Genomic DNA, 15,078 nt, shown 5'->3' on the forward strand with positions numbered 1-15,078 from the left:
GTCAGCACGCTACGCTAAGCTAACTTGCTGCTGGCACCGGCTTCATATTGAATTCTCAGCAAGAAAGAAAAATAAGGGTTTTTCCCAAAACTCCTCCTTTAATATGTGTTTTTTTGTCCAATATCGTGTCCTAACAAGAACAGTTCAAGTACAAAAGAACACAGAGAAAGGAGGGTTGGTTAACAATCCCAGAATTTTACATCCCAAACTTATAAAAATCAAGATTGCGTGGTATAGTAAAATGGCCAATGAAAATTAACTGCAAAGTCAATTAAATTGAATGGAAAAGGCTTTCAAGAACAACGCATTTTTGCCAAGTTAGCTGGTATAAAAACACAGTGACATAGTTTGTTGTTCATAATCGGTTGAAACGGCAAACTTTTCTGTGTTTTACATGTCTGTGTATTGTCTAGAACGCACCTCGTCAAACAATAACAATGTTCATGAAAACAATCTCACATCAAGGTCCATTTAGTGGCTGTTTTGGTCTCACACATCAGCAGATTAAGTTTACTAATTTACCACGCAACTGTAGATGTTGAACCTCCGTTGTGTCTCATCCGTGTTGATTTAAAGGTTAAGGTTCAAATGAAATTCTGACCTTTAAAACTTGTACTGTCGGCAAAACAATCTCATCTTGGAGGAGATCTATATAGTCGCTGCTGTAGAAGCTTCTCTCAGCTTGAGAACAACCTCCTCCACAAGGACATACAGTATGTATGAACCTGGAATTCCTGACCTTGATAGTCACTGAGCATCTTTCCCAGGGCTGTAAGCGGTTCCCCCCCCTCTGAGAGTTTCATATACTCAGGATGGATGGTTGGATTTGAAGGGGATTATGGGATTGCACCTTTTGAATCCACGGTAAGAGAGTTCTGCTGAGGGTTTTAGAGAGCAGCGTAGTTTTTGGACGTTTGATGGGTACGCACAGACTGAATAATGTACTGTAAGCCAGAAAGTTGCAGTTTATAATACAATCTCAGGGAAAGGTCATGTGGGTTCCTTCAAACATTTAGGGAGCTGATCAGAATTCAAAGTGAGAACACAAAAGCAAGAAGAGGGAGTACATGTTATTGAGTAGTGTTACTTTCATTTTATTCTAGCTGTTTTTATTTTGTTTACCGTGATATTAAGTTCTCAGCAGACGTGTCTGATTTGACTGGGTGAAAAGAGAACTTAGCCATACAGGTGTATATATTGAAAGCAGGTGGTTTAATTTTTTTCCTGGAATGGTTTATGTCTGCTCAGACGCTCAGGGGGCAAGGTAAACACAAAGCCACTCTGAGCAATCTCCTTCATCCTATGCTCCGGCATTCCTGTCCTAATGGCAGCGGTCTCCTCAGAATGACAATGAACCGAGCACTCGCTGAACTGTTTGCGCAGCTTTATATTGATGTAAAACATATGCCAGAGGTGTCCCAGTCACCAGATTTCATCTCGCTCAAAACACTTTGCGGGCCCAGAAAAGGCACTTTCCACCTTCATCAACAAAAAAACACCAAAAGGATGGAATTTCTCACGGAGGAGCAGCGTCGCATCCCTCAAATGAAAAGAAAAGTTGAAGCATGTGTGTGAGAAAGCGAAGAAATGAAGCTGTTCTGGCAGCTTTCGGTAATCCAACACCCTATTAAGACCCAGTGTTTTTGTTTCCTTTTTAAAGAGGTTGCCAACAGGGCATGATTTTATCCAAGCTTAACAGATGGTAAAAATAACAGGCATATATCAAAGCAACAATTTCTTGAGACTTTATTGATAAGACAGAGTCAAAATTCAACTTGCATGAAGAACTACTATCGTTGGCTCTGGAAACTTTGGTTCGGAGCACCAAAATGAACTGGTGAACTTGTGGTCGGTGTGGGATTTTCCAGCTCGGTCTGTCTGTAAGAAAATAAGGTACTGCTGTTTCTCCCACAGCGCTCCGGTAGCCGCCGATGGTCCAGGCTCAGTTCATGAGACCCCATTGTTCCCCCCAGAGTCTGCGGTTTCCCTCTGCCTATTCTCTGTTGTTCTGTCTTTCGTTTTAAGCCGTGTCATCCAATGGTCGAGTGTGAGAGAGAGTGTACAGTGTGTGCTCACGTCTGCATGTATCCATATGACTGTGTGTGTTCCAGGTTTTTTTTTTTCCCCTTCACTGGTGAAGGATCAACTGTGGTTCACATATGTGCGTTGAGACAGTGTGGGGCCTTGTGGTTTCCTGCCCCCCGACTCTTGATTTCCTTCTTCCTCCTCTCGTTCGTTTTAGAATATTCCCTCTCCCAATCCCCACCGCTGCCCTCGTTCCCCTATATTGCCCCTCTTTTGTTTATTCAATTGAAGATGTCTGACTAAATATCCTCAGGCCCCGCCGAGTCAAGCTGATTTTCTAATCTCAGTTGTCCAGCATGCCAGGGGAAAACTGAGGCTTGTGCTAAATACATTTGAATGAGGTCCCTGAATTTGTCTGAACTTTCTTCCCTCCTATAACCAGTCCTCCCTTCTTTCCATTACTCCCCTGCGTTTTCTTTGTGTTTTGTCTGCTCTCGCCAACGCTACTTCGTAGGCGAATATATAAAGATATGTAAAAATTTTCTTCATATGTCAGTCAGTGAAATATTCTGAAATATAGATTTTTCTGTTCCAGCGTCTGGCCAGTGCCAAGGCCCACACATCACGGTTCGTGAGTGCCAACCTGCCATGCAACAAGTTCAAGAACCGGCTGGTGAACATCATGCCCTACGAGACCACGCGTGTGTGTCTGCAGCCAATCAGAGGGGTGGAGGGATCGGACTACATCAACGGCAGCTTCATCGATGGATACAGGTCAGGAAAAAACAATATCTGAACTGTTATCTTTTTATGTTCCTGTTTTCTTGTTGGCATTTAAGGCATGGCATTACGGTTTAGTTCATTCAGTTACTGTATGTAGACTCAAAGCTCTTTACAGAGATTTTCAACTCTCAAGAAAAAAATAGTAAAGAGGGTGCATATGTACAGTATTTAATTCATCTATTTGTGTTTGTAGGCAGCAGAAGGCCTACATAGCAACCCAAGGCCCGCTGGCTGAGACCACAGAGGACTACTGGAGGATGCTGTGGGAACACAACTCCACCATAGTTGTCATGCTAACCAAACTGAGAGAAATGGGACGGGTACGGATACAAATACACACACACGCACACACACACACACACACACACACACACACGCACACACGCACACACACATACACATGCAATCAAGTACACTATGTGAGGTACATATCAGTATGGATTGACTCTAATGGGAAGAAAACTTGTTATTCTACTGGTGTAAGGGCTTGTAGATCTGGTGATTGTATGGATCGTAGAATACAGAGGAATTATGTAATAATAAGGTGTGTATTCTCCGAAAGGAAAATCTAGACAAAAAGACAACAAAACTCTTTGAAAGCCACACTAATTAATTTTAATTGAGCTGCAGCTTTTAAAAGATAGACAAGGTTTCAATGCACATCGACCCAAAATATCACATGAATTGTTCTTGATTACATGCTCGATTTTACCCAAACATGTACTGTAATATACACTACCACACATTGTACTATAATTAAACCTCATTATCAGTTTTTAATTTTACTAGTTAATACTGAAGGACTTCACCAGCCCTTTTACATTTGTCCCCTATTCTTCTGTTTCCCCTCCCTGTTTACTGAGATTTGTCATAAACAGTGTCCTTTTGCAGCAGGAAACAGTTATTGGGGAACAAAAAAGAAATCCAGATTAAATATGTATCTGTTTTTGGTCAATATCTGTAAAAAAATAAATAAAAATTATGAGTATTAACTATTAAAAATAGTATATGAAGTGTTGAAAATGCAAGCAACACAGTGATGGAGTGAGAAAGAGATAATGGTGTGAGTTGTATCTCATGGACATCATATCTCATCTGGCAAAAAGACTATCTTCAAAACAATTTCATTCGGTCAGGAAGATATTTTCATGACAAAGTAGCCAGAGATTATTCTCCTCACACACTGAATCCCTCAGACATGATGATGTAAAGCTCTGAACAGAAGCCTCTGTTTCTGTCCTCCTGCAGGAGAAGTGTCACCAGTACTGGCCTGCAGAACGCTCAGCTAGGTACCAGTACTTTGTGGTGGATCCAATGGCTGAGTACAACATGCCCCAGTACATCCTCCGAGAGTTCAAAGTCACTGATGCCAGGGTGAGACATCAGTTTGTAAGAGGGTTATCATTTGTACCGCTTTGACATTATTATTCTGTGATTAAAAATCATCAAACACATTTCCTTTCCTCCAGGACGGCCAATCGCGGACAGTCCGTCAGTTCCAGTTCACCGATTGGCCGGAGCAAGGAGTGCCAAAGTCAGGGGAGGGATTCATTGATTTCATTGGCCAGGTGCACAAAACTAAAGAACAGTTTGGCCAGGATGGGCCAATTACTGTGCACTGCAGGTAAGACATAGTCTTCGCCATTAACACCTCTATATTTTATACATAGTGATTGTTGTATTCATTGTGACAGGTGAGTGACAAATTTAAGACATATCTAAATAAATGAGTGGAGAAACATAAATGCAGATGAAAATAATGTTAACTATCTCAAAAAACTTGATCAGCTATGGACATTTTTTGACTGACCTGTTAGACAGCGTTCTCCACCACAGTCATTAAAACACCAAATGGGTGACCCAACACCTAACTAAGACACTTTATGCTGTTTTTTCACTGGAATTTGTCACCCATCTGTACATGTGATTACTGTAGTAGTTTAATGACATACACACTGTAAATACTACCTATGTAAACATTAGACATTACAGTCAAAGAGATTACGTATGGTTGATTAGTTTAAAAAAAGGGGTTTAGATGTATCAATGATATACAGTATGCACTGATCAGAGATACTGTGTATACCTGAAAAACCAGAGATGATTTTAGTGCCAGTCATCTTACCACATAATAGTAAGTACAGTTTATGTTCAGGCTGCAGGACCCGATACATGCGTCTTGAGATAACTTCTGTTGTGATTTGACGCTATACAAAAATAAATTGATTTGATTTGATTTGATTTGATTTGATTTGATTTGATTTGATTTGATTTGATTTGATTTGATTTGATTTGATTTGATTTGATGATAGTTCTGAATTTTTGCATATATCCAACTATTTTTTTGTAGCCTCTTAACATCTACCCGAAAAGAAAAATGTTCGCCACATTTGGTGTATGATTGTATGTGAATAGGTGAGTCAGAGGCAAAGCGCTTTGGATATGTAAATGCCTCCTGTTTTATTTCCGTGGTAAATGCAGTCTGTTTAATTCAAACTGGAGGGTTCACTGGGGTTGATGTAAGGATTTGGAGACTGCGGGTCTAAAGATGGACTGTTTTATAGGACAGTGATTTTAAGCCATTAGACTGAAGGTCACAGTCATGGGACACTACTGTTTACTGTGTTTGCCTCTCTGCATTAGCAGGAGAAGCAACATAGCTTTAACATAGATAATGCATACGGTGTCTCATCGTTGCCATGTGGGCGCAAAAAATCTGAATTAGATCAGTACTAACAGCCAGTGGGAAGACCTTCTATATAGGATTATGATCATGTTATTTCAGTTTATTATACATGACTAGTATGACCTTTTTGAAATTTTAATGACATACAATACTATATAATTTATGACCCACTATACGGTGAAATTTTTATGACATTCTAATGACATACTTTTACAAGACTTTTTTGACATGCTATACTATGGCTTTTTTATGACATTTTGACATACTATATATATTAGACTGTTAAAGAGCTTTTTTCGACATACTATACTATGACTTTTTTCAGGACTGTTTCGACAATCTATACTGTGACTTTTTAGTACTTATTTCGACATACTATACTTTAACTTTTTTGTGATTTTTTACGACATAAAACTTTTTTATGAATTCTTCCAACATACTATACTATGGCTTTTTTATTTTTTTCAACATGACTTTTTTTACATACTATAATTTAATTTTTTTCAAAATACTGTCCTATGACTTTTTTTCATGAAATTTTATGACATACTATACTTTGACTTTTTTCATGAAATTTTTCAACATGCGACTTTTTCAATGACTATGACTTCAAATGAAGAAGTACAATACTAAAACAAACACTTCATCAGTGTATCTGCTCAGATAGCTCAGTGGGGTATGTATCTGGTTAGAATACTGGAGGTTGTGGGTTTGATCCTTATGTGACACAGTGAGTTTTCAGGTTCAACTTCTAATGACGAAGTCAAATATATGAAGAGAACAATCCCAAGTGCAAGTGGCATTGGTGGCTTGGTTGCTAAGTTCCAGGTTCTGGCTGCGGCAGAGCAGGGTTCGATCCCCACCCTCACATCGATCCCCGGTGCCCGACAGTGGAGTGAGACGAGCGTCTCCTCCCAGGGTTTCCGAGAGATACAACTGGGGGACTTTTTTCTACATGATATCCGATGACTTTTATTTATACATACTATACTTTGTTATTTTTTTAATTTTTTCGACATACTATGACTTGTTTTTTAATACATACTTTACTATGACTTTTAAATTAAAAAAAATTGACATACTATTATGACTTTTTTATGACTTTTAAGTGATGTACTATACTATGTTAGGGTTCTAAATATATCCAGCTCTAAATATGTTTCCATCTGTCCACCAACAGTGCTGGAGTAGGGAGGACCGGTGTGTTCATCACCCTCAGCATCGTGTTGGAGAGGATGAGGTACGAGGGAGTGGTGGACATCTTCCAGACTGTCAAGATGCTGCGCACCCAGAGACCTGCCACCGTTCAGACAGAAGTGAGCTTCCCCGCTGTTTTTAATATTTCTCCCATGTAGTTTATGTTCTCTATCTTAACACTCATTTTTTTTCAGTCTTTTTTCCTTTGTCACTGACTTGATATTCTTCTGCATCCCTCCAGGACCAGTACCAGTTCTGCTACCGGGCCAGTCTGGAGTACCTGGGAAGCTTTGATCACTATGCAACATAAACCAGAGTGGCCGTCTCTCATGCCACATCCCACCTAGTGCACTTTTCTAACATCCGGCCCGAATTAATGCACTAGGCTGCGATGTGTCTTTGAAGATTTTCGCCACCACATGCAGAGTGAAGGGGACCCATCGGCTTATCCCGTACCCAGAAACAGCACCTCTAACTGAGCCATAGCAACCTGCTTGACAAGGGTGTTTCCTTTCACCCTCAGCCCAAACACACCTATTGGTCAGTCTGAAGAAGCAACTTCAACCACTGTTCCAATCAGAATACTTGATCAAATATTGATTTTTTTATTCGTTTCAGTGCTTTTATGAGCACCCAGATTGCTTTACATTGTTTGGGTGTGGAACTCTCACCTCGTCCACCACCAGTGTAGCATCACCAACCTAAATACAGGACCCGGCTACAGTATTTAACTGTCACAGGAAATTTAGATTTTTCTATCTTGAGGACTGTCTAGAAGGAGTCTACAAATCTATCTTATGGAAGCCTCGTGGACTGAAAGAACTGGGACTTTTGAGCACCAGAGAATTGCCAACAGGAGACTGAAAACACAGAGCACACAGTATTAAAAAGACAAAGAACACACATCCAAAAAAAAAAGACACCAAGAAGTGTTTTTTTCTGTTTTGTTTTGGAAACAGACTCTTGTGTAGTTTCTTGTGAATGAAAAAGATATTTCTACCATACAGTAATAAAAACCACCAGTTCAACCTTATGCTTCACGGTTTAAGATAAGGGAAACTTAAGAGAGGTTTAAAATGCATACCACAAAGTAAAAACATTCATTTAGTTTTTTAGAAAAAATATAGATATGTTATCTTGTTTTTTTAAAAACTGGGTATTCTTTATGGCACGTTCTGTTTTGTTTTTTTGTGTTCACAGATTTATGACTTTGTCCCCACTGACCATACAAAGGCGAAATTGTATTTTTTGTTTCCGTCTGTGTAATCCAATGAGCTGTAGCGATTTTTTAAAAAGTGATACGGTACTGTTTAAAGTGTACAATCAAATCTAGTGTGGAAAATGTTCACAATTCTATGAAAAACACCACCATTAAGTGTCACTCTCCTGTATTCTCTACCCACTCAGTTTTTAAAAACACACATTTCGCATGCACACAGGACTCTCAACCTCATTTCTATCTGGCCTGTGGTGTCAGATTAGACGGCCATTTATGAATTCCCAGGGGCCGACGGAGGTGCGGTATTAACCCTGCTGCTACCAGGACGTCCCGAGAATAATCTTGCCAAGTTTTTTCTGTGTGCAGGTTTAGAGAAAAGCCAGATAGAACTACAGAGAGTATGCACAGAAAGCAAAGTATGAAAAAAAAAAAAACTATTTATGTGTCCAAATAAGCTTCACAAAGACTTCTCAAGCAGGGAGCGAGAAAGGGATGTAGAAAAATGGGGTGGGATGGAGAGGGGGGTCAGGGAAGGAACAATTTTCTCACTGGAATGCTCACCTATGACTTTTCTCTCTGTCTGATTCAGTGTGCAATAAGTAGATGTATTATATATTTTTGTGTCAAGTCACTAACTGCAGTTATATGCCATTATGATGACGATGATAGTGATGATGATGGTGCATCATGTTCCAGACACAAAGATGTTACGCTTCATATGGTCCTCGCCACCATTTAATGTGTCCAAAACAGAGGGGACGACCTCTGACCTCTTAGGAAGTCGATCTTTTATCATGTCACAACTCCAGTAGATGATGTCATCCTTCTGTGTGTCACGGCAACCAACGAATGATCAAATTCATACTTCAAAACAGCATCTAATAAGTATTTTGATTTTAGATTTCTAGTGCCTTATATTACACGCCTATTTTGATAAAGTTACTTTAAAGGTTTTTTTTGGTGTATTTTATGTATGTATGCTTGTACGTATGTGAACCGAATGTCTGTGTATATGATTTTGTTATGTTACAGTATGTGAAAGTATATTGTGTTCTGTTTTTGGCTGTGAAATTTTTGTATGGAAGGCTCTGCGTAGGCTGGATAGTTGTACTCATCACCCAGCAACAACATTATCATCTCTTTTAATCAAAACAAATATCTTACATATGACTCAACTACAGACAAAAAAAAATGTGGTTTCAAAATAGGTTATTAGCCGGAGGGTCTGATCATTTTGGACAGCAAAAAAGTTTTTATGTCGACATCTTTCCGTCTTTTCTTTCCTGTGACACTTGCACAAGCTTTGTGTATATATTCTTTCACTCGGACTTCAGTTCGCCTGCCATGAAATTTTTGGCCACACTGGCGACTTTGGCAACGACAGTGAGCTGGCTCAGAAAAGTCATACTTACCCAGCTATGTAGAAATCTATATAAAGCTGAACAGCAATGGCTATCTTTGTCTGTCTGGAGAAAAAGCTAAATGACAAACCACACGGATCCATCGATCCCACCTGAAGCCCTCTACCTAAAAATCAGTCAAACTACTTTGTGTGTTCCTCGTTCTGACGTCTACAATTATATATTTTTTTCCTTTAACGACAAAGGCTGAGAGAAGTTCAGGTGCTACAGTACGTCTCCAACAACACAGAACCCCACATCATCAGTTTTTTGTATCTCCATTAACGCTTGATCATTTAAGGGATCGTTGACAGTTTTCCACCATCTTACAGTAACCCTGTTGTCGTTTTTGTATGCATGGTACCACTTTTGAGATGCCCCTTTGGTCGCACCTGTTATGGGAAGACTTGCACTTTCTCTCTTTGTACTATGCACTAATACTAGTATCCTATTATCTCTGATAGCCCCACCCCCCTCCCAAAGGAGTTTTACTTGAACTCAGTAAAGATGGACCCTGTTATGCTCACATGGTTGTGTATATGTAAATAACACAAAACACAGAGAGTAATTGAATTGCATAAATAAATGAATAAATAAATGATTAAAGTAAAGAGTGAATAAGAATCTATCAGATATACAGAGTGATATAATAAAAAGGATGCACCTGAAATCACAGTAAATGGCACAGCAGTATGTGCAATACATCACATTGTGGATTTGTTGTACCACAAAAGAGAAGTTTCACAAAAAAGTGTTCTATTTTACCCCCCAATGTATCATGTAGATGGATAAAACTGGAGTTTATAAATTGTATAAAAATGAAAATATGGTGTTACTTGGATCAATTACCTCCAATTGGTCTGTAAATGTAAACTTTTTGTTTTTGGTTTGTTTTCTGCTCCGAGTCAACAAGTGCTTTTTATTTTCTTACATTGGTTCTCGGAGCGCGTGAAAACCGAAAAACAGGTCTGTATGGATTTCTGTTCTGTCGACACAAGTTTCATTTGTTACAAATAAACTCAAGTGAAATAAATGCTACTGGTGTCGTTCTGTATAATACTTTAGACTTTAAATAAAAAAGATTAAAAGACACTGGACTCGAAAAAAAGTAAAAAGAATTGATAGTATAGCAAGTTGAAAAAAGTGAAAATAAAGTCATGTATAGTACGTCGAAGAACGTCATAAAGAAGTCACACTATGGTAGGTTGAAAAAGTCTGAAAAAAGTTATACTATAGTATGTCGAAAACAGTCATGGTACAGTATGTCGAAAAAATGAAAAAGTAAAATTATAGTATGTTGAAAAAAATCTGAGTAAGTAAAACAAATTTTAAAAAAACAAAGTATAGTATGTCATAAAAAGTCATAGTATAGTACGTCGAAAAACTAAAAAATCAAAGTATAGTATGTCGAAAAAATTCAAAAAAGTCATAGTATAGTATGTCGAAAAGTTATAGTATAGCATTATGAATTTTTTTTAAAAAAAGACATAGTATAGTATGCCGAAAAAAGTCATAGTATAGTATGTCGCAAAAATCGAAAAAGTTATAGTATAGTATGTCAAAGAAAAAAGTCAGAGTATAGTATGTGGAAAAAACTTTTAAAAAACGGCATAGTATAGTAAGTCTAAAAACATGAAAAAAATCATAGTATAGTGTGTAGAAAAAAAATCTGAAAAAAGTCATGATATAGAAAATTGAAAAACGTCACGGTAAAGTGTCAAAAAACTCTGAAAAATCTAATAGTATAGTATGTCTAAAAAAAGAAAAAAGTCAGTAAAGTATGTCTACAAATTAAAAAAAAGTCATAGTATAATATGTCCACAAGAAAATTATAGTATAGTATGTCGGAAAAAATAAAAAAGTCATAGTATAGTATGTTGAAAAAATAAAGAAAAAGGTCATAGTATAGTGTGTCGAAAAAAAGTCACAGTATAGTATGTCGGAAAAAGTCATCGTATAGGATGTTGGAAAAAAAAAAGTCATGTTATAGTAAGTCGAAAAAAAAGAAAAATGTCATACCATTATATGTCGAAAAAAAGTCATGGTATAGTATGTCGCAAAAATTTTAAAAAGTTATAGTATAGTATGTCAAAGAAAAAAGTCATTGTATAGTATGTGGAAAAAACTTTTAAAAAACGGCATAGTAGTATGTCGAAAAGAAAAGTCATAGTATGGTATGTCGAAAAAAAGCCATGGTATAGTAAGTCGAAAAACATGAAAAAAGTCATAATATAGTATGTTGAAAAAACAAAAAAAAACTACTATACATACAGTACATACTATAGTATGTTGAAAAAACATACTATATTATGTCAAAAAAAGTTATAGTATAGTATGTCGAAAAAAAGTCATTGTATATAATGTCATAAAATATATTTTTCATAAGAAAATTATTAGTATAATAGGCCTATGAGATAAAAGTAATAAAAAGTCAGAATAGTACGCCATAAAACGTTTAAAAAATGTCTAACCTGATGTCGAAAAAAGTCAGTGTATAATATTTCAAAAAACAAACAAAAAATGTCAGTATAGTATGTCGAAAAAAAGTCATAAAATATGTAGAGTATGTCATAAGAAAATTCAGAGTATATTAGGCCTATGAGATAAAATTCATAAAAAGTCAGAATAGTACATCATAGAAAATGGCATAAAAATGTCATAAAAATGTCTAACCTGATGTCAGCTTAAAATATAATAAAAGGCGTTGTATAGTATGTCATTAAAATATCATAAAAAGTCGTTGTATAGTATGTCATTTAAATATCATAAAAAGTCATGATACAGTATGTTATTAAAATGTCAAAATGTCAGTGTAGTATGTGATAAAAAAGGTCATAATATATACTGTAGTATGCCACTGAAATATCATAAAAAGTCATTATATAGTATGTTATTAGAAAAAGACATAGTGTACCATGTCATAAAAAGTCATAGTATGCCATTAAATAAGTAATAAAAAAGGTTATAGTATGCCATAAAAAGGTCATAAAAGGCTATTATAGTATGTCACTCTGGTTTATGTTGAGTAGTGATCAAAGCTTCCCAGGTACTCCAGACTGGCCCCGGAGCAGAACTGGTACTGGTTCCAGAGGGAGCCAGAAGACGATCAAGACAGTGATGGAGAAAAGACTGAAAAAAGTTAACAAAAAGAGAGCATGAACTGCAAGGGAGACAGAATGAAAACACGTCTGTCTGAACGGTGGCAGCATCTTGACAGTCTGGTAGATGTCCACCACTCCCTCATACCTCATCCTCTCTCCAGCACGATGCTGAGGGTGATGAACACACCGGTCCTCCCTACTCCAGCACCATGGGTGGACTGATGGAAACATATTTAGAGCTGGATATATACTTAGAACTGTAACATAGTATAGTCTGTAAATTAAAAGTCATAAAAAAGGTCATAGTAGTATGTCCAAATTTATTTTTTTTATTTTTAAAAAGTCATAGTATGTCGAAAATAGTAAAAAAAAAAAAAAAAAAAAAAAGTTATAGTAAAGTATGTCCACAAAGTCATAGCATAGTACGTCAAAAACAGTCATAGTATAGTATGTCATAAAAAAAGTAATATTTATTACAATATACAAAAGTTATAGTATAGTAGATCATTAAAAAGTCATAAAAATCATAACATAGAATGTCATTAATATATCATAGTATAATACGTCATAAAAATGCAAAAAAAAAAAAAAAGACAGTGTAGTATGTCATAAAAAAGTCATAGTACAATGTCAAAAACAGTGATTTATCAACAAAAAGCTCACAGTGATCAAAGTAAAAATGGCATTGTGTCCAGCAGACAGGTAAAAGGCAGGCAGGATGACGGTAACTAAGAGCTGCATAGATGATGATCTGACTAAAAACAAATGGAGGTGAACTGGTGAGTGAGGCTGACTGAGTGAATGAGATTGAGGTGAGGAGGTGAGGAGGTGGGCGGGGAGAGACCAGGCAGAGCTGAGGAAGGACATGGCAACAGGTGTGCAGAGGTCTGCTGGGTGCAGGGCTAACCAGGGACAGGTGGAGCTAATCAAGGAGGCGGGAAACACACAAGGGCAGGAACTGAAACGACTGGAGAAGTTAAGTCTTTCAAAATAAAACAGGAAACTATGAATACATGACAAGAAACAAAGAAAAACAACTTAGAGCAGATCTTGATGCATATAGTACAGTATGTCATATTTTATGATATACTATACTATGACTTTTATTGACAGTTTAATGACATACTATTCTGATTTGTCATTTTAAAGGCATATGACTTTTTTTTGACAGTTTAATGACTTTTATAGGTTTTATAGGTTTTATGAAGGTCTAAAAGACATGCTTAGGTATGTTTTTTTTCAAAAGTGTCAAGTATTGGTGACCAAAAGACCAGAAAAGACTGCAGGGTGGCCAGTGGTGGAAGAAGTACTCAGATGTTTACTACTCTGTTACGAGTAATTTTTATTTTTAAAAGTATTAGCATTGAAATATCCTTAAAATACCAAAAGTAATTATGCAGAATGGACTATTTTAGAATAATGTAGTTTATATTATTGGATTATAATTAATGCATCAGTATGCAACTCACTTTAATGTTGCAGCTGGTAAAGGTGGGGCCTCATCTTATTATTAATAATAATAATAATACATCAATTTATTTGTTGATTAGAGTGCAATATTGACCTCTGAAGTGTAGTGGAGTAGAAGCCTAAAGTAGCAGAAAATACCTCAAGTAAGTACCTAAGTACCTCAACTTAAGTACAGTACTTGAGTAAATGTACTTTCCACCACTGAGAGGAACACGATTTTACAGAAAGGCCATGCTCATGATGACACACCACTTGAAAGTCATAGAGTTGCTTTTATGGGAATAGATGTTTATACGCTGTGTTTTATTGAAAATATCTTGTCTTCTTTCTTTGGCTTCAGTATCACAAAGAGCCATCTCAAGCAGGCTGTGACGTGGTTTTCATGGGAGCACAAAGCTTTTTGAAGCCTCGCCATGGCCACTTAAGATACCTCCTGGATTTTACTTCCTGCCTGTTCCTGCCTGCCGGGGTCCTCAGGCTCGGCTGGGAACACTCTGCTCCGTATCATTCAAGGTGAGGCAGCCCTTCACCTACAAATCCTGGCCAGGCAGTTCACTGTTAAAGTTATGAACACTATCTGTACAATAACACACATGTTCACCAACCTTGGAAATGTCTCTTAACCCAGCAGTTTCAACAGTCGTTTTTGATTCTATGGATAATCCTTTACTTGTTTACTTAGTCTTATCTTACCTAAATCATGTTGTCTTTAAAACCACTATAGGAAAAAAAGGACCTTATATAAAAAATGTAGTTTTACTAGTAAAAGTTAAGTTAAATTATATCTTTACTAAAGACAATAATCAACCATTCAAAGACAGTCTGATGTAAACTTCTTCCTGTATTCCTCACAGGATTTATAACCTCATTGGCCTGAACCCCACACTCTGTGACTGGCTGTTAGACTTTCTCACCGGCAGACCGGAAATCTGTTAGGATTGGAAACCTAACCTCAAATAATGTGATGATGAACGCTGGCACCCCACAAGGATGTGTCCTCAGTGCCATGCTCTACGCACTATTCACCTACGACTGTCACCTCACACAAGGACAAAACTATCCTGAAATTTGCTGACGACACCAGTCATTGGTCTGATCACTGGGGTTGACGAAAAAAAAAAGACAGCACATAGGAGAGAGGTGGCAAGTCTGATGTCAGATAAGACCAAAGAGATGATAATGGAGGAAGGAGAGGAG

At 37.2% G+C, this 15,078-nt stretch overlaps 1 protein-coding gene across 4 annotated transcripts in view; it reads left to right on the plus strand.

The window, feature by feature from the left end:
* The window catches only part of ptprdb (protein tyrosine phosphatase receptor type Db), a 229,609-nt gene extending 219,266 nt beyond the window's left edge, over window positions 1–10,343 (plus strand). For all 4 annotated transcript variants that reach the window (XM_074630242.1, XM_074630243.1, XM_074630244.1 and 1 more), the window contains 6 exons: window positions 2,621–2,799; window positions 3,002–3,128; window positions 4,057–4,182; window positions 4,278–4,432; window positions 6,675–6,810; window positions 6,933–10,343. In XM_074630242.1, coding sequence (XP_074486343.1) covers window positions 2,621–2,799; window positions 3,002–3,128; window positions 4,057–4,182; window positions 4,278–4,432; window positions 6,675–6,810; window positions 6,933–7,001 — 792 coding nt within the window. In that variant the 3' untranslated portion in view covers window positions 7,002–10,343. The remainder of the gene's footprint in view (window positions 1–2,620; window positions 2,800–3,001; window positions 3,129–4,056; window positions 4,183–4,277; window positions 4,433–6,674; window positions 6,811–6,932) is intronic.
* Window positions 10,344–15,078: the final 4,735 nt, after the last annotated feature.

This window comes from Sebastes fasciatus, chromosome 3, assembly GCF_043250625.1.
Source record: "Sebastes fasciatus isolate fSebFas1 chromosome 3, fSebFas1.pri, whole genome shotgun sequence".
NCBI classification, from domain to species: Eukaryota; Metazoa; Chordata; class Actinopteri; order Perciformes; family Sebastidae; genus Sebastes; species Sebastes fasciatus.